Below are 20,893 nucleotides of genomic sequence, written 5' to 3'. Positions count from 1 at the left end.
GACCCTTCTAGGAAAGACCAAGAGTATTCAATTCCAAATTCCTCTGTGTCCATTGGCTTCGTATCAGTAACTAGGTTGCCACACAAGGTGTGGCTACAAACAGTCCTGCCACATAGAATAACGATAGTGGAAATGAGTCATAACTGAAAGACACTGAGTGGAAAATTCCCATTGGAAAGAAATAGGAGGGAAAAAGGATTTAACTCGACCAAGCTCTGTTACAGACAATTACTGGAGACCACACAAGAGCCAAGGGCCAACAATCACAGGCAGAGACGCAAAGTCTGGGTCCCACAATACTGGACTCCCCAGTTCTGACTGAGACTGATCACAACGCATCATTATTCTTTATTTTATTTTAGAGACACACAGCATAGTAACCGGCCTTTCCAGCCCAATGAGCCCGCACTATCCGATTACACCCATGTGACCAATTAACCTCCTAACCTATACACCTTTGTGGAAGGAAACCAAGCAAAACCCATGTGGTTATGGGGAGAATCTACAAACTCCGTACAGACAGCAGGGAAATTGAACCTGGATCACTAGCGCTACCATACCACCCACCCTTGTCTCCCCTCAACCCCTGCCAGTGGTGTACCGTGCAATCCGTAAGAGCTTGAACATGTGTTTACAATCAAAAGTTTGAATAAAGAGAAGTGTTCCTTTCACCAGCCATTGGTAGCGTGTCTAATACAAGTGCAAGTTCTACACCACAACGTCAGTGACTAGCACAAATTTAATGGAAAAATTAACCTAAGCATATTGTTATCTTGCAAGTGAGAAGTGAAACTAATCAGAACCTCAACGTATAATAGCAATTAAATCCTGTCAATCAGAAGCAAAGTCCTGTACTTCTGAGGTAGAATTAAGAAATTTAAAACATATCAGCTTTGTTCATGAACAAGAATAATTTGAAGTCAGGAGCCTAATCCCAATCCACGGAGATTTTCCTGAGAATTCAACACATCACCATGCAAGAATTAGGGAACCAAGCGGAAGTGTGGATAAAATTCAACAGGCAGAGAATTTGAGCTCCAGTAAATAATCTACCATCAGTAAACTTTCAGGATTTGTAGTTTCCCCGTGATATTCACTTAGTGACTTCTTTATTAGGTACACCCTATCCTCATTATATGCGTCTTCAGACAACGCGGATTCAGTTATGCGAGGAACCTATTTCAACCAACTTCTCATTTATATGTGTCCAAAACTCACAGTTATGCGAGGAGCACTGCTTTCCCACCAATACAAGTCACGTGCGCATGCTTCACAGTCTCACTCCCGCCAGTCTCCTTGCGCTCTTAAACTTTTGTGTTTTTACCTACGGTGCAGTGATTTTGTGCTTGAAATATTTAACTATGCCTCCTAAGCATCCGACGTCAAGTCCTGGGCTATCAGCCAATCGGCAGAGAACCGCTTTAACAATTGGGGGGAAAAAAGTTGGAAATTATAAACAGGGCGGCGTCAGGTGAAGGTGACACAGCTCTGGGACGCTACCCTGTGCAGTTGTGGGCTATGATAGCTGAGTTGGGCATTACACCAAAGCAGGCATTTAATGCAGACGAGACCGGACTTTTTTGGAAGTGTATGCCGAAACGCACTTACATAAGTAAGGATGAAAAAACTGCGTCAGGTTTCAAGGCAGCAAAGGATAGATTGACTTTGCTTATGTGTTCCAATGCTGAAGGAGACTGTAAGATGAAGCCTCTCTTAGCTTACCATTCACTAAACCCCCGTGCTCTTAAAGGTTTGTGTAAGAATATGCTTCCTGTCCACTGGGCAGCTAACAAAAAAGCATGGGTCACTGGTCAAATCTTTGAAGATTGGTTTGCTAATCATTTTGCTGTTGAAGTTGAACGCTACTACCAGGAACAGAATCTTGCCTTTAAAGTTCTTTTGTTGCTTGACAATGTGCCAGCCCATCCTAAACACTTGGATAGCATTCATCCTAACATAACAGTGCGTTTCCTGTCGCCAAACACAACATCGCTGATTCAACCACTCGACCAAGGTGTGATATCCACATTCAAGGCATTTTTTTTTACAGCGAACCGTCTCTCAGACACTGCAAGCAACAGATGATTTTGAAAATCCCGGGAGTTTACCAACGGTGAGGGCATGGTGGAAGACCTTCAACATCAGACATGCCATCAACAACATCGATGAATCCTGGAAAGAGGTCAGGTCTTCCACTCTGAAGCAACTGGCAGAATTTTTTTAAGGCTGCAGAACACTTGGCACAAATGGCGATGGACGTGGACCCACGTTTAGAACGGAGTCAGCATTTCAGTCGTTCCCTGCAGTCAAGCCTTCTTCCCTACAAACAAATTTATGGTGAAAAACAAAATGCTGCCAAGCAAACAATCCTCACCACTTTCTTCAAACTGGTGTCATCTCCTGCTGCCAGCAGTACTGAGAGTTCTGTGAGTCTTCCTTCACCCCTTGCTGTCCTTGATGATCCTGACGACCACAACCATCCACCTTATCTGTGTAAAACTGCCCGACACTACAACAACCACATATCTCCCAGAGCGAACACACCTACCACTGTTGGTGAGTACTGTACATCCTAGTATGTTAACTTTCTATGATTTATATGCTATCATCTTAAATTGATGAAGTACGAATGTTGCCTTGTAGTACTCCTTTTGTGTCGTATTGGTATGAAAATATGAATAAATTACAGATAAAACATATTTAGGAGGCCCTCAAGAACTCATCCCTATTTTCTCCATTTAAATAATTATTTATGTTATGCGCTTTCACATTATGCGTTGACTTCGAGGAACGTATCCCCTCGCATATAACGAGGATAGGGTGTACACCTGTACACATGCTTGTTAATGCAAACGTCTAATCAGCCAATCATATGGCAGCACAAGCAGGTGTGGTCAAGTGGCTCAGTTGTTGTTCAGACCAAACATGAGAACGCGGAAGAAATGTGCTCTAAGTGACTTTGACTGTGGAATGAGTTTTGGTGCCAGACAGGGTGGTTTGAGTATCTTGGAAACTGCTGATCTCCTGGGATTTTCACGTACAACAGCTCTAGAGTTTACAGAGAATGGTGCGAAAAGCAAGAAACATCCAGCGTGTGGCAGTTCTGTGGGTAAAAACGCCGTGTTAAGGGAGAAGAAGTTGGAAGAGAATAGCTAGACTTGTTCAAACTGACAAGAAGATGATGGTAACTCAAATAACCATGTGTTACAACAGTGATGTGCAGAAGAACTCTGACTGCTCAACACATCAAAAGTGGAAGTGGGCAGCCTGCAGCAGCGGAAGACCACACCGGGTTCCACTCCCTGTTCCTAATAACGTGGTTCTTTCCAAAGCTGATTTCTGTGGTCTGACCATGTCATTATTTGTTTGGGAGTCCACCGAAAGGGACTGGAGTATTACCAGGTATCAAACTGCATAAGGAGGAGGTCTCACTCCTGAATACCCCTTGCAAAGCTGTGGCTGAGCTTTTCCAACTATCAATTATTACCATTTAGAACACAGACCAGTACAGCACAGGAGCATGCCCTTCCAGTCAGGAACAGTGCAAAAATCAATAAATTCTCTTGTGCCTGTAAAAGATCCATTTTCTCCACTCTCTCCACATGCTAGTTCAAGCTCGTTTAACTGTCATTCAACCATACCTATACGAATGCCCATGAACACAAACAAACGAAACAACATTACTCTGGGGCCAAGGTGCAAAATACAGTACTAACAGTCACAGACAGTACGAGGCACATATAGGATAGCAAGCACATACAAGATAGCAGTAAAATACAGTCACACAAAACAGACATAGTCCAAGACCTTGAATCTATGAATGTCTGCACTCAAATACAACATAGCTCATCTTCTGCTGAGCGAACACTGGGGGGCAGCACTGACTCCAGCTTGGACGCTGCACCGCACCATCACCAGCACTCCGGTGGAGCACACCGACTCCTGGGCGGTTGCAAACAGGCAACACTGCAGCTTGTGGCCTAGTCCTGTTTATGACTGAAGCCACGCAGCTCCCCCACCATCCGCCAATAAATCAGTGATTTGGATTTGCAGCATTCCACATTAACAACGTCCAGCGGGGACTTGCGATGACGAGAAAAGCAACTAAGTCGATCGCTCGCTGTTAAGACTGCACACCTTCACGCACGGACTCCTCCAACACAAAAGTAAATTGGAAGGAGTGGCTAGCAGGGATGTCAGCAGAGCAGCACTGGCGTGCGGTTCTGGGAAAAATGCGGAAGGCAGAGGACAGACATATTCCAGAAATGAAGAAATACTCAAATGGTAAAATAGTACAACCGTGGCTGACAAAGGAAGTCAAAGCCATTGTAAAAACAAAAGAAATGGCATACAACAAAGGAAAAATTAGTGGGAAGATAGAGAATTGGGAAGTTTTTTTTAAAAAAACCTACAGAGAGCAAATAAAAACACCCTGAGAAGAGAAAAGTTGAAATAGAAAAGCAAGCCAGCAAATAATATCAAAGTGGATAGTAAAAGTTTTTTCAAATATGTTAAAAAATAAAAGAGAAATGAAAGTGGATATAGGACTGCTAGAAAATGAGGCAGGAGAAATAATAATGAGGGACAAGGAGGTGGCTGATGAATTAAATGAGTATTTTGTGGAAGACACTAGCAGTATGCCTGATGTTGTAGTGTGTGAAGGAAGAGAAGTGAATGCAGTTACTGTTACAAGAGAGAAGGTGCTCAAAAAACTGAAAGACCTAAAGGTACATAAGTCACCCGGACCAGAGGAACTGCACCCTAGGGTTCTGAAAGAGGTAGTGTTAGAGATTGTGATGGCATTAGAAATGATCTTTCAAAAATCATTGGACTCTGGCATGGTGCCAGAGGACTGGAAAACTGCAAATGTTATTCCACTCTTTAAGAATGGAGGAAGGCAGCAGAAAGGAAATTATAGACCAGTTAGCCTGACCTCAGTGGTTGGGAAGATGTTAGAGTCAATTGTTAAGGATGAGGTGATGGAGTACTTGGTGACACAGGACTAGATAGTACAAAGCCAGCATGGTTTCCTTAAGGGAAAGTCCTGCCTGACAAACCTGTTGGAATACTTTGAGGAGATACAAGTTGGATAGATAAAGGGGATGCAGTGTATGTTGGTATATTTGGACTTTCAGAATTCCTTTGACAGGGTGCCACACATGAGGCTGCTTACCAAGTTAAGAGCCTATGGTATTACAGGAAAGTTACTAACATGGTTAGAGCATTGGCTGATTGGTAGGAGGAAGCGAGTGCTAATAAAAGGACCCCTGTCTGGTTGGCTGCCAGTGACTAGTGGTGTTCCGCAGGGGTCTGTGTTGGGACCACTTCTTTTTATGCTGTATATAAATGATTTAGATGATGGAATAGATGGCTTTGTTGCTAAGTTAGCAGAAGATAGGAAGATTGGTGAAGGGGCAAGGTAGTGTTGAGGAACCAGGCAGGATGCAAAAGGACCTAGACAGATTAGGAGAATGGGCAAGAAAGTGGCAAATGAAATACAGTATTGGAAAATGCATGGTCATGCACTTTGGTAGTAGAAATAAATGTGCAGACTATTTTCTGAACAGGGAGAAAGTTCAGGAATCTGAGATGCAGCGGGACTTGGTTGTCCTTGTGCAGAACACCCTGAAGGTCAACTTGCAGGTTGAGTCGGTGGTGAGGAAGGCAAATGCCATGTTAGCATTCATTTCAAAAGGTCTAGAATACAAGAGCAGGAATGTGATGCTGAGACTTTATAAGACACTGGTGAGGCCTCACCTTGAGTATTGTGAAGTTTTGGGCCCCTCATCTTAGAAAAGATGTGCTGGCATTGGAGAAGGTGCAGAGGAGGTTCACAAGGATGATTCCAGGAATGAAAGGGTTATCATATGAGGAACATTTGATAGCTCTGGATTTGTACTCGCTGGAATTCAGAAGAATGAGGGGAGATCTCATTGAAACCTTTCGAATGTTGAAAGGCCTAGACAGAGTAGATGTGGAAAGGATGTTTGCCATGGTGGGAGAGTCTAGGACAAGAGGGCACAGCCTCAGGATAGAGGGGCGTCCATTCAAAACAGAGATGCAGAGAAATTTCTTTAGCCAAAGGGTTCTGAATTTGTGGAATTTGTTGCTACATGCACCTGTGGAGGACAGGTCGTTGGGTGTACTTAAGGCAGAGAATGATTATGTTCTTGCTTGGACATGGCATCAAAGGTTACAGGGAGAAGGCTGAGAACTGGGGTTGAGGAAGAGATAAAAAATAAATAAATAAATAGGATCAGCCATGATTGAACGGCGGGGCAGACTCGATGGGCCAGATTGCCTAATCCTGCTCCTACGTTTTATGGTCTTATTGTCTTAACACCCCGCTGGCGCAGACATCAGCACGATCCGTTCCAAGTACTGCTCCTTCAGTTTCTCTGTCAATAAGCAACTCATAGATGGGGTAAACCTGCAGTACTTTAAGTTCTTAATGTCCATCTTACTATCATAAAAAATACATTTTGGAAAGACAATTAACTCCTTTGTTTGACCCCATAAAAGTCACTGGAACCCAGCACGCCATCATCTTACTGGAAGCCTCTTTAACAGTACTACCTTATCTGCTTTCTGACAGCCCACTCCAAGACCTGACCACTCTGTGTCAATAAAAAAATCTTGCCTCTCCTTTAAACTACCCCCTCACCTTAAAGGCATGTCTTCTAGTACTTTTAGTACATTTCTGCCCTGGGTAAAAGATTCTGACTGTCTAACCAATCTATCTCTCTCAATCTTATAAACTTGTATCAAAGCTGCCTTTAGCCTCAGACACTCCAGAAAAAAAAACAGCCCAAATTTGCCCAACCTCTCTTGACAGCTCATACCCTCCAATCCAAACAGCGGCCTGGAAAACCACTTCAGCACCCTCTCCAAGGCCTTCACATCCTTCCTGCACTGGGACAACTAGAATTATACACAATATCTAAAGTGTACAAAGCCACACAAAGTCCAGTCAAACCCAGGTTCGCATATTTCAATAGTTTTTAAAATTCTGTAGACATTCAGAGCCAATAAAAGTTATTTTCATACTTTAATGAAGTACTAAAAAGGTTCTAAAAACACAAAGCAACAAGTAATCAAAAACCATTAAACCAAAAAAAAACACAATTACCTTCTCCAGTATTAGATTCTTGATTGGCCAGGGCATGAAAGGATATAGGGTGAGGCAGGGGATTGGGGCTGAGAGGGAAATGGATCAGCCATGATGAAATGGTGGAGCAGACTCGATGGGCCAAATGGATTAATTCTGCTCCTATGTCTTATGGTCTAATTATCTTTGACCTGTAGTTCAATCAAAACCAATGGGTTTTAGGGGTTTGTATCCTCGTGGCAATTCCCCAGGACAACCCAAAGGAAAGTCAACAGGACTAGGTGATCACTAGATTCCTCATGAAGTACCACAGCAGAGTAAATTAACAGATTTAGCCCTCCGAAAATTATCAGCATGGATAAAAACAACTAATATGCCTAACAGGATTCCCTTGATCATTTACAGATATGCTACAGGAAAAGTTTCCTGACAAGTTGCATTGCCGCCAAGTATGGCCACTGCTCTGAACGTGGAACAGTACTGCACAGTACAGGCCCTTTGTCCCTCAATGTTAGGCTGATCTGCACCGTACAGGCCAGGCCAGCACAGGCCCTTTGCCCCTCAATGTTAGGCTGATTTGCACCGTACAGGCCAGCACAGCACAGGCCCTTTGCCCCTCAATGTTAGGCTGACTTGCACAGCACAGGCCCTTTGTCCCACAATGTTAGGCTGACTTGCACAGTACAGGCCCTTTGCCCCACAATGTTAGGCTGATTTGCACCGTACAGGCCCTTTGCCCCACTATGTTAGGCTGACTTGCACAGTACAGGCACTTTGCCCCACTATGTTAGGCTGACTTGCACAGTACAGGCACTTTGCCCCACTATGTTAGGCTGACTTGAATCAGAATCACTTCATTGCCAGTATGTGAAACATACCAGAACTGATTGTGGTTCGGTGTCAAGCATAAAATGGTAGGCGCTACAGGAGCCTCTGCTCCCGCACCAGCAGGCACAGGAAGAGCTTCTTCCCCGACCCTGCTGAACCTCACATCACAGTGCTAAGCAGTATTGCACCCATATTGTACTGTCTCAGTACTTTTACATTTGTGTGCTGTACTTACTTTTTATTCGCAGTTATTTTGTAAATAAGTCGTCACTTTTTATTGTCATTTCGACCATAACTGTTGGTACAGTACACAGTAAAAACGAGACGACGTTTTTCTGGACCATGGTGCTACATGAACAATACAAAAACTACACTGAACTATGTAAAAAAACACAAGACTACACTAGACTATAGTCCTGCCCGGGACTGCATAAAGTGCACAAATCAGTGCAGACATTACAATGAATAATAAACAAGACAATAGGCACAGTAGAGGGCAGTAGGTTGGTGTCAGTCCAGGCTCTGGGTACTGAGGAATCTGATGGCTTGGGGGAAGAAGCTGTTACATAGTCTGGTCATGACAGCCCGAATACTTCGGTGCCTTTTGCCAGATGGCAGGAGGGAGAAGAGTTTGTATGAGGGGTGCGTCGAGTCCTTCATAATGCTGTTTGTTTTACGGATGCAGCGTGTGGTGTAAATGTCTGTAATGGCGGGAAGAGAGACCCCGATGATCTTCTCAGCTGACCTCACTATCCACTGAAGGGTCTTGCGATCCGAGATGGTGCAATTTCCGAACCAGGTAGTGATGCAGCTGCTCAGGATGCTCTTGATACAACCTCTGTAGAATGTGGTGAGGATGAGGGGTGGGGAGATGGACTTTTCTCAGCCTTCGCAGAAAGTAGAGACGCAGCTGGGCTTTCTTGGCTATGGAGCTGGTGTTGAGGGACCGGGTGAGATTAACACTATTCTTTGCATTTCTGGTTAGATGCTAACTGCATTTCATTGGCTTTGTATCTGTACTCGGCACAATGACAATAAAGTTGAATCTAATCTAATCTAATTAACATATGAGCAGCCCCAACAGAACCAGGAGAGCAGAAAGGACCATTGAACAGATGTTGTGCAGGGACAGCTAAGGAATTACACCCAAGGGAGTTTTGTTGAGAAGCTGGTAATTGCAGAAAAGAAGCTTCAGAGAAGACGTGTAGTCCTAGTGGTGGTGGACTTATAGCGTCTCCCTGATGGCAACTTGGTGAAAAGGTAACCTACTCTAAGATCAATCTAATGCTTCATTCCCACATTTCCTTCACTTCTGCTTCATCCATGCGCCTATCTAAGTCTTTTAAATGTTCCTACTGTATCTGCCTCTGCCACCACCCGAGAGGGTGTTTCATTCACCCACAACTCTGTCTGACATCTTTCCTACAAAGACCTTAAAATTATGCCTCCCCATACTTGCAATATCTGTTGATTCAAGTTAGATTATTGTCATAGACACAGTCAGCACTGGACTGATGAATCTGCTGACAGTGATAGACATCACCCAGTGTATCACAGACCGATTACGTCCTTCCATGCAGTCCACTTTCTTGGTGCATTTCTGTAGAACAGCGAGAGCATCGACCCTGTCAGCCTAGCCATCCCCTTTTCTCTCTTCTGCCATCTGGGAGAACATACCAGTGCTTAAAAACCCAGGAGTCCAGCTTTATAACAGCTTTCCCGCCACTGCTGTCAGGCTTCTGAACTGTCACACGTCTCCTTCCTATTGGTGCTGCCGTGTTCTCAGACTCATGTTTGCTGTTGTGTGCTGGGACAGCAGGCTGAGGGTAGCAGACACCAACAGAATCAACAAACTCATTTGTAAGGCCAGTGATGTTGTGGGGATGGAACTGGACTCTCTGACGGTGGTGTCTGAAAAGAGGATGCTGTCCAAGTTGCATGCCATCTTGGACAATGTCTCCCATCCACTACATAATGTACTGGTTGGGCACAGGAGTACATTCAGCCAGAGACTCATTCCACCGAGATGCAACACAGAGAGTCATAGGAAGTCATTCCTGCCTGTGGCCGTCAAACTTTACAACTCCTCCCTTGGAGGGTCAGACACCCTGAGCCAATAGGCTGGTCCTGGACTTATTTCATAATTTCCTGGCATAATTTACATATTACTATTTAACTATTTATTATTTATGGTGCAACTGTAACAAAAACCAATTTCCCCCGGGATTAATAAAGTATGACTATGACTATTAATTTTACTTCTCGCAATCACTCCACTATTAGATCAGATGGTTGAGTTTTATTTGTCACGTGTACATTTGAAAATATACGGTTCAATGCATCGTTTGCATCAATGCCCACCACAGGCTGAGGATGTGCCAGGGCAGCCTGCAAAGGTCACCATGTTTCAACAAGACCTGTCGACACCAACTTGTACAATACTGTGCAAAGGTCTCAGGCTCGTGCATATAGCTCAGATGCCGAGGCATTTGCAAAGTACTGTAGTCATTGTATGCATCGCATTGCACTGCCGTCGCAAAAAGCAAACTAATTTTATGGCATCTGATTCTGATGTGGTTCTCTGTTGTGGACCTGGGTGACTGTCAGGAGAGGGAAAGAGAATAGGCCGCAGTGCAGGGTACCCCAATGGCCACTCCCCTCAATGACAAGTATACCACTTTGGATACTGACGGGGAGGGAGGGACGGAGGAGTGACCTACCGGGGGAAATCGCAGTGACCAGGTCTCTCGCTCTGTGCCTCAGTAGGGAAGAGGGAAGAAGAGAAGTGCAGTAAGTGATAGGGGCTCCGTAGAGCAGCAGACAGGTGACTCAGAGGACATAAAAGACACAGCTACATGGTATGTTGCCTCACAGGTGCCAGGGTCAAGGATGACACAGATTGGGTCGAAGCATTCTAAAGGGGAAGGGTGTCAGAGAAAATTACTATCACCGATTAGACTTAAACAAAGACACAGGCCCTGGTATTCGGTTTAACTACGTTATAACATGATCATGGACAGCCAGCTACGACTTTGTTAAAGCAAGCACAAGCATGGATTTTTATGCCTTAAGTTACATGCAGGAATGCGATGCTGAGCAATGGTTGGTCTGCTCAGCTGTTTAAAAAAAACTAGAGGAACGTTGTAAGCACCAGCAAGGATAAGATTAGGATGGTATGACACATGAATGCACGGCTGAGGAATTGGTACGGGGAGGGTGTTCAGATTTCTGGATCATTGCGATCTCTTCTGGGGAAAGTATAACCTATACCAAAAAGACAGGTTACGCCTGAGCCCACGGAGGACCAATTCCCCTGCGGATAGTTTTGTTGCAGCTGTTGGGGTGGGTTTAAACTAATTTGGCAAGGGGATGGGAAACGGAGTGATAGTGCTGATGATGGGGCAATTGGTTTACAAACGGGCAAAGTGTAGTGAGACAGCTAGCACAGACAGGCCAATGATAGGGCAAAACTGCAGTCAGTGAGATGAGCTGAAGTGTAACACAAAACACACAAAATAAAGTAAATGATCTTTTTATGTATTTAAATGTCGTCAGCAATGATGTTGTGGACATCATTAAGTTGTGGCTGAAAGGTGATAATAGTGGGAAGATATTGGAGTCCATGATTAAGGATGAGGTTTCGGAATACTTTGAGGCACATGATAAAGTAGGTCAAAACTCACATGGTTTCCTTAAGAGGAAATCTTGCCTGACAATCTATTGACACTGTATATTCCCTTATACTCTGAACCAAATTGGAATTCTTTGAGGAACTAACAGGCTGGGTAAACAAAGGAGAGACGGTGGATGCTGTTTACTTGCAATTTCAGAAGGTCTTTGACAAGGTGCCACACATGAGGCTGCTTAACAAGTTAAGAGTCCATTGTAATACAGGAGAGGTATTGGCACAGATGGAAGATTGGTTGATTGGTAAGAGGCAATGAGTGGGAATAAAGGAGGGCTTTTCTGGTTGGCTGTCAGTGACTAGTGGTGTTCCACCGGGGTCAGTAATAGGACCACTTCTTTTCAATGATTTTACAATGATTTGGAATTGATGGCTTTGTAGTCAGGTTCACGGATGATACAAAGATGGGTGGAGGGACAGGTAGTATTGAAGAAATAGGAAGTCTGCAGGAGGACCTAGATTAGGAGAATGGGCTAAGTGGAGATGGTATATAGTGTAGGGAAGTGTACGGTCATGCACTTTGCAGAAGGAATAAAGGTGTAGACAGCTTTCTAAATGGGGAGAAAAAGGGACTTGGGAGTCCTTGTGCAGAATTCCCTAAAGGTTAACTTGCAGGTTGAGTCGGTGATAAAGGAAGGCAAGTACAATGTTAGCATTCATTTAGAAAGGACTAGAATATAAGAGCAAGGATTTAATGCTGAGGTTTAACAAGGCATTAGTCAGACTGCACTTGAGGGGTATTATGAGCAGTTTTGTGAAACTTATCTTCGCAAAGATGTGCTGCCAGTGGAGAGGACCCAGAGGAGGGTCACAAGAATGATTCTGGGAATGAAAGGGTTAACATACGATGAGTGTTTGATGGCTCTGGACCTGTACTCACTGGAGTTCGGAAGAATGAGGGGGGATTTCATTGAAACCTATTCAATATTGAAAGGCCCAGATAGAGTGGATGTGGAGACGATGTTTCCTAAGTGGGTGAGTCGATTAACAAAGGGAATAAGCCTCATAATAGGGGAATGTCCCTTTACAACAGAGATGAGAAGGGATTTCTTTAATCAGAGGGTAGTGAAACTGTGGAATTCATTGCCACAGATGGCTGTGGAGGCCAAGTCATTGCGTATATTTAAGGTGGAGGTTGATAGGTTCTTGACTAGTTAGGTTGTCAAAAGTTACAGGGAGGTGGCAGGAGAATGCGGTTGACAGGGATAATAAATCATCCACAATGGAACAGACTCAATGGGCTGAACAGCCCAATTCTGCTCCTATGTCTTATGGTTGATGACCTTAGAGCTAGCTGTTAAATTTACACAGTGTTTGAGCAAAACACTTCAGCAAATGAAACTTACTTTATTCTTGTGAAGCAAGGCCTGGCAAATAATGTCCTCACAAAGGTTGGCGGATGGAGCAAGGCAGTGCAGCTTATAGAAGAGTTCAACACAGGTAGAGTGGTGTTCTCTGCTCTCCTTACCCAGCTGGTTCCACAGCACGTTTGCAGCTCGCTGTGTTAAAGCAATTGGAGAAAGAGTAAGCTTGAACAGTTTCCACAGGTTCAACATACAATGCAAAATAACAGGAAGAATTCAGGCTTCAGCATCTTCCAGAGCAAAGCAACAGAACAAAATGGTTTCCAGCATTTATCAACTTAATTGCCATTCATTACAGAAATTAATAGTTGATTAATTTTCCCTTTAATAACAAGTGCCCAATTCTTCTCCATAGGTTAACACATACTTAGCCCTAACCTCTATCATTTTTTTTAAACTGCACCGAAATGTACAGAGGACCTTTTATTCCCCTCCACAGATGCTGCCTGACCTGCTGAATTCCTCCAGAAATGTGAGTGTATTGCTCTACACATGCAAATCTCTTGTGTTTATGCAAACAGAATAAGTCTTTTTTAAAATATATAAACAGACCATGTACAGAGTGGACAACAACAGGAATTCTGCAGATGCTGGAAATTCAAGCAACACACATCAAAGTTGCTGGTGAACGCAGCAGGCCAGGCAGCATCTGTAGGAAGAGGTGCAGTCGACGTTTCAGGCCGAGACCGACGAAGGGTCTCGGCCTGAAACGTCGACTGCACCTCTTCCTACAGATGCTGCCTGGCCTGCTGCGTTCATGTACAGAGTGGACTTTACATTTTTCAATTTTTGTTTAGTTTAGGGGTGTTGTATTTAACTATTTGTGACGAGAGCAAGTACTTCCAGTTACAAAAGAAATTCTCAGGTAAATGCAAAATTTCAGTTTCGATAATACCTGCAATTAATTAGCAATAACCATAAATAACAAGGACATTCAAAAACAGCCCCTGCCATCTGTGTCAGGGTTACTCACTGGTGCATTCAGGCCTTTGCCCACAAAGCAACCCCCAAGAACCATTCTTTAAATCAACTGTATTGTTGGCATTCTAAAATATGTGTTAATAAAGAGTTTTAGAAACATACAAACCAACAGTACAATACAAGCCCTTGAGGCCACAAAGTTGTGCCAAACATGTCCTTACCTTAGAAATTACTAGGCTTACCCATAGCCCTCTATTTTTCTAACCTCCATGCACCTATCCAAAATTCTCTTAAAAGACCCTATTGTATCCGTCTCCACCACCGTTGCCGGCAACCCGTTCCACGCACTCACCACTCTCTGAGTAAAAAACTTACCCGACATCTCCTCTGTACCTACTCCCCAGTACCTTAAACCTGTGTCCTCTTGTGGCAACCATTTCAACCCTAGGAAAAAGCCTCTGACTATCCACACGATCAATGCTTCTCATCATCTTATACACCTCTCTCATCCTCCATTACTCCAAAGAGAAAAGGATGAGTTCACTCAGCCTATTCTCATAAGGCATGCTCCCCAATCCAGGCAACGTCCTTGTAAATCTCCTGGGCACCCTTTCTACGGCTTCCACATCCTTCCTGTAGTGAGGCAACTAGAACTGAGCACAGTACTCCAAGTGGGGTCTGACCAGGGTCCTATATAGCTGCTCGGCTCCTAAGTTCAATTCCACGATTGATGAAGGCCAATGCACTGTATGCCTTCTTAACCACGGAGTCAACCTGCGCAGCTGCTCTGAGTGTCCTATGGACTCGGACCCCAAGATCCCTCTGATCCTCCACACTGCCAAGAGTCCTACCATTAATACCATATTCTGTCATCATATTTGACCTACCAAAATGAACCACTCCACACTTATCTGGGTTGAACTCCATCTGCCACTTCTCAGCCCAGTTTTGCATCCTGTCAATGTCCCGCTGTAATCTCTGGCAGCCCTCCACACTATCCACAACACCTCCAACCTTTGTGTCATCAGCAAACTTACTAAACTATCCCTCCACTTCCTCATCCAGGTCATTTATAAAAATCACGAAGAGTAAGGGTCCCAGAACAGATCCCTGAGCACTCCACTGGTGACCGAACTCCATGCAGAATATCACCCATCTACAACCACTCTTTGCCTTCTTGCAAGCCAGTTCTAGATCCACAAAGCAATGTCCCCTTGGATCCCATGCCTCCTTACTTTCTCAATAAGCCTTGCATGGGGTACCTTATCAAATGCCCTGCTGAAATCCATATACACTACATCTATTGCTCTTCCTTCATCAATGTGTTTAGTCACATCCTCAAAAAATTCAATCAGGCTCGTAAGGCATGACCTGCCCTTGACAAAACCATGCTGACTATTCCTAATCATATTATACCTCTCCAAATGTTCATAAATCCTGCCTCTCACGATCTTCTCTATCAACTTACCAACCAGTGAGGTAAGACTCACTGATCTATAATTTCCTGGGCTATCTCTACTCTCTTTCTTGAATAAAGGAACAACATCCACAACCCTCCAATCCTCCGGAACCTCTCGCGTCCCCATTGATGATGCAAAGATCATCACCAGAGGCTCAGCAATCTCCTCCCTCGCCTCCCACAGTAGCCTGGGGTGGGGGTACATCTCATCCGGCCCCGGTAACTTATCCAATTTGATGCTTTTCAAAAGCACCAGCATATCCTCTTTCTTAATATTGTGACGAAAGAGGGTTACAAAGAGTACCTATAGATTAAGATGTTAACTGTCCTGTGCTGGCACCAGTGGGATCAACAGTTGATCTGCCACCTGTCTTCAGGAGAAAGAGAGGTAAGGAAGACAATGGAGCAGCATTTGGAAATGTTAATGAAGAGATGGGAGAGTTTAACGGAAGGAGACACGGTCTGAGAGCTGTCAAGATCAGCTCCTTTTTGAACCCTGAACTGTTTGAAGAGTGAAGGACAGGCGATACCCCAGCAGGGGGATAAAAAGGGACAGGTTCGCTAAGGCAGGACACACGACACCACAAGGCAACGAGACCCTGGAAGCGGTGCGCCTCCCACCAATCGGTGGGAGTTTTGGAGGGCTGCTCGCGGGACCAAGCCATAGACGCACAGGGTGGAAAGGTACGATCGGTGGGAACCTGGTGTATGTCCGCCCTTGCCTGGGTGCCAGGTTCACTGCAGAGGAACGATCGTATCTGAAACAGAGGGGTCACAGTCGGTGACCTCAGAAGACATTACAAAGGGCTCGCCCGAAAGCTGACTGCGAGGAATATCGAAGGTCTGTGTGGAAGCCGTTTTGAATATTCATTCGCTTTTGCCCTCTCTCTCCTTCCCCCTCCCCCCCCCATCCACCGCCACGGCAGTGATTACTGTGAACTGAACTCAATTGAACTGAACTTTGCGTCACTTTGAAACTGGTCATTTACCCCTAGACGACGATAGAGCTTGATTGATCCTGTTATCCTAGTTCTGTGTACATGTGTGTTTATCATTGCTGAACTGTTGCATTTATTATCCTTTTGAATAGAGTACTGTGTTGCTTATTTCTTTAATAAAACTTTCTTAGTTCCAGTAATCCAGACTCCAACTGAGTGATCCATTTCTGCTGGTTTGGCAACCCAGTTACAGGGTACCTAACAATATCTACATGCTCAAGCTTTTCAGTCTGCTGCAAGTCATCACTACAATCACCAAGATCCTTTTCCATAGTGAATACTGAAGTTAAGTATTAAGTACCTCTGCTGTTTCCTCCAGTTCCATACATATTTTCCCACTGTCACACTTGATAGGTCCTATTCTTTCACGTCTTATCCTCTTGCTCTTCACATACTTGTAGAATGCCTTGGGGTTTTCCTTAATCCTGTCCACCAAGGCCTTCTCATGGCCCCTTCTGGCTCTCCTAATTTCCTTCTTTAGCTCCTTCCTATTAGCCTTATAATCTTCTAGATCTCTAACATTACCTAGCTCTCCGAACCTTCTGTAAGCTTTTCTTTTCTTCTTGACTATATTTATTACAGCCTTTGTACACCACAGTTCCTGTACCCTACCATAACTTCCCTGTCTCATTGGAATGTACCTATGCAGAACTCCACAGAAACATCCCCTGAACATTTGCCACATTTCTGCCGTACTTTTCCCTGAGAACATCTGTTTCAAATTTAAGCTTTCAATTTCCTGCCTGATAGCCTCACAATTCCTCTTACTCCAATTAAATGCTTTTCTAACTTGTCTGTTCCTATCCCTCTCCAGGGCTATTGTAAAGGAGATCGAATTATGATCACTATCTCCAAAATGCTCTCCCACTGAGAGACCTGACACCTGACCAGGTTCATTTCCCAATACCAAATCAAGTACAGTCTCTCCTCTTGTAGGCTTATCTACATATTGTGTCAAGAAACCTTCCTGAACACACATAACAAACTCCGCCCCATCTAATCCCCTTGCTCTAGGGAGATGCCAACCGATATTTGGGAAATTAAAATCTCCCATCATGACAACTCTGTTATTATTACACTTTTCCAGGATCTGTTTCCCTATCTGCTCCTCGATATCCCCGTTACTATTGGGCAGCCTATTAAAAACACCCAGTAGAGTTATTGACCCCTTCCTGTTCCTAACTTCCACCCACAGAGACTCTATAAACAATCCCTCCATGATGTCCACTTTTTCTGCAGCTGTGACGCTATCTCTAATTAACAGTGCCACGCCCCCACCTCGTTTTCCTCCCTCCCTGTCCTTTCTGAAACATCTAAAACCCGGCATTTGGTAACCATTCCTGTCCCTGAGCCATCCAAGTCTCTGTAATGGCCACCACATCATATCTCCAAGTATTGATCCACACTCTAAGCTCATCTGCTTTGTTCACAACGCTCCCTGCATTAAAATAGGCGCATCTCAAACCTTCAGTCTGAGTGCGCCCCTTCTCCGTCACCTGCCTATCCTCCCTCACACACCGTCTCCAAGCTTTCTTTATTTGTGAGCCAACCTCCTCTTCCCCAGTTTCTTTAGTTCTGTTCCCGGCCCCCAACAATTCTAGTTTAAACTCTCCACAGTAGCCTTAGCAAACATAGAAACATAGAAAATAGGTGCAGGAGTAGGCCATTCGGCCCTTCGAGCCTGCACCGCCATTTATTATGATCATGGCTGATCATCCAACTCAGAACCCTGCACCAGCCTTCCCTCCATACCTCCTGATCCCCGTAGCCACAAGGGCCATATCTAACTCCTTCTTAAATATAGCCAATGAACTGGCCTCAACTGTTTCCTGTGGCAGAGAATTCCACAGATTCACCACTCTCTGTGTGAAGAAGTTTTTCCTAATCTCGGTCCTAAAAGGCTTCCCCCTTATCCTCAAACTGTGACCCCTCGTTCTGGACTTCCCCAACATCGGGAACAATCCCCCTGCATCTAGCCTGTCCAATCCCTTTAGGATTTTATACGTTTCAATCAGATACCCCCTCAATCTTCTAAATTCCAACAAATACAAGCCTAGTTCATCCAGTCTTTCTTCATATGGAAGTCCTGCCATCCCAGGAATCAATCTGGTGAACCTTCTTTGTACTCCCTCTATGGCAAGGATGTCTTTCCTCAGATTAGGGGACCAAAACTGCACACAATACTCTAGGTGTGGTCTCACCAAGGCCTTGTACAACTGCAGTAGTACCTCCCTGCTCCTGTACTCGAATCCTCTCGCTATAAATGCCAGCATACCATTCGCCTTTTTCACCGCCTGCTGTACCTGCATGCCCACTTTCAATGACTGGTGTATAATGACACCCAGGTCTCGTTGCACCTCCCCTTTTCCTAATCGGCCACCATTCAGATAATAATCTGTTTTCCTATTTTTGCCACCAAAGTGGATAACTTCACATTTATCCACATTAAATTGTATCTGCCATGAATTTGCCCACTCACCCAACCTATCCAAGTCACCCTGCATCCTCTTAGCATCCTCCTCACAGCTAACACTGCCACCCAGCTTCGTGTCATCCGCAAACTTGGAGATGCTGCATTTAATTCCCTCATCCAAGTCATTAATATATATTGTAAACAACTGGGGTCCCAGCACTGAGCCTTGCGGTACCCCACTAGTCACTGCCTGCCATTCTGAAAAGGTCCCGTTTATTCCCACTTTTTGCTTCCTGTCTGCTAACCAATTCTCTATCCACATCAATACCTTACCCCCAATACCGTGTGCTTTAAGTTTGCACACTAATCTCCTGGGTGGGACCTTGTCAAAAGCCTTTTGAAAATCCAAATATACCACATCCACTGGTTCTCCCCTATCCACTCTACTAGTTACATCCTCAAAAAATTCTATGAGATTCGTCAGACATGATTTTCCTTTCACAAATCCATGCTGACTTTGTCCGATGATTTCACCGCTTTCCAAATGTGCTGTTATCACATCTTTGATAACTGACTCCAGCAGTTTCCCCACCACCAGCGTTAGGCTAACCGGTCTATAATTCCCCGGTTTCTCTCTCCCTCCTTTTTTAAAAAGTGGGGTTACATTAGCCACCCTCCAATCCTCAGGAACTAGTCCAGAATCTAACGAGTTTTGAAAAATTATCACTAATGCATCCACTATTTCTTGGGCTACTTCCTTAAGCACTCTGGGATGCAGACCATCTGGCCCTGGGGATTTATCTGCCTTTAATCCCTTCAATTTACCTAACACCACTTCCCTACTAACATGTATTTCGCTCAGTTCCTCCATCTCACTGGACCCTCTGTCCCCTACTATTTCTGGAAGATTATTTATGTTCTCCTTAGTGAAGACAGAACCAAAGTAATTATTCAATTGGTCTGCCACGTCCTCCCCGCCAGGATACTGGTTCCCCCTGGGATTCAAGTGCAACCCATCCTTTTTGTACAGGTCACACCTGCCCCAAAAGAGGTCCCAATGATCCAGAAATCTGAATCCTTGCCCCCTGCTCCAATCCCTCAGCCACACATTTATTCTCCACTTCATTCTATTCCTATTCTCACTAATCCCGAGATTACTACCTTTGTGGTCCTGTTTCTCAATTTCCTTCCTAACTCCCTGTAGTCTTTTTTCAGGACCTCTTCCCTTTTCCTGCCTATGTCATTGGTACCAATATGTACCACGACCTCTGGCTATTCTCCCTCCCACTGCAGGACATCTTGGACATAATCTGAAACATCCCGGACCCTGGCACCTGGGAGGCAAACTACGATCAGAGTTTCTTTCCTGCGTCCACAGAATCGCCTGTCTGACCCCCTAACTATAGAGTCCCCTATCACTACCGCCTTCCTCTTCCTTTCCCTACCCTTCTGAGCCACAGGGCTGGACTCTGTGCCAGAGGCACAGCCACTGTTGCTTCCCCCAGGTAGGCTGTCCCCAACAGTACTCAAACAGGAGTACTCATTGTCAAGGGGCACAGCTACAGGGGTACTCTCTGGTACCTGAATCTTCCCCTTCCCCCTCCTGACTGTGACCCACTTGTCTGTCTCCCGTGGCCCCGGTGTGACCACCTGCCTATAACTCCTTTCTATCACCTCCTCGCTCTCCCTGACCTAAGTTTTATCGAAGTTACATTTTATTCGGTTTTCAGTGATGGATTTCAAATATCTGAAAGGTTGAAAAAATCCCAACTTCACACTAAAATAATAATTTCCACATCGGGTACCTGATAGAAATTAGTGCTGTCTGCAATCAGCTTCAGAGTTGTTTGTGTAATGGGTGGTGCGGTTATCATCTGCAGCTTCTCGATAAACGCTTTATACTCAGAGGTTTTGTAACGCTTGACCTTGTCTTCAATAACAACTGCTAACGAGTGAGAGCGATTGATGATTTCCAGCAAAGTGGATATTGCAACATTCTGCACGTCACAATCGCTGATACAACACGATAAAGTCATGAGTGATTTCAGCCAGAGAGGAAGACAAGCATTACCATCACCTGCAGGATGTAAAAAAAAGGGCAGAACTCATTATTAATG

At 44.5% G+C, this 20,893-nt stretch overlaps 1 protein-coding gene across 10 annotated transcripts in view; it reads right to left on the bottom strand.

Moving 5' to 3' along the window:
- dop1b (DOP1 leucine zipper like protein B) overlaps positions 1-20,893 on the bottom strand; it is a 193,950-nt gene that overhangs the window by 93,169 nt on the left and 79,888 nt on the right. For all 10 annotated transcript variants that reach the window (XM_072259926.1, XM_072259923.1, XM_072259925.1 and 7 more), the window contains 2 exons: positions 20,582-20,853; positions 12,968-13,120 (listed from right to left, as the gene is read on the bottom strand). In XM_072259926.1, the coding sequence (XP_072116027.1) occupies positions 12,968-13,120; positions 20,582-20,853 (425 nt within the window). The remainder of the gene's footprint in view (positions 1-12,967; positions 13,121-20,581; positions 20,854-20,893) is intronic.

This window comes from Mobula birostris, chromosome 6 (assembly GCF_030028105.1).
Source record: "Mobula birostris isolate sMobBir1 chromosome 6, sMobBir1.hap1, whole genome shotgun sequence".
NCBI classification, from domain to species: Eukaryota; Metazoa; Chordata; class Chondrichthyes; order Myliobatiformes; family Myliobatidae; genus Mobula; species Mobula birostris.
Note: the sequence above shows the minus strand (reverse complement) of the source record. Positions and strands in the feature narration are given on the sequence as shown.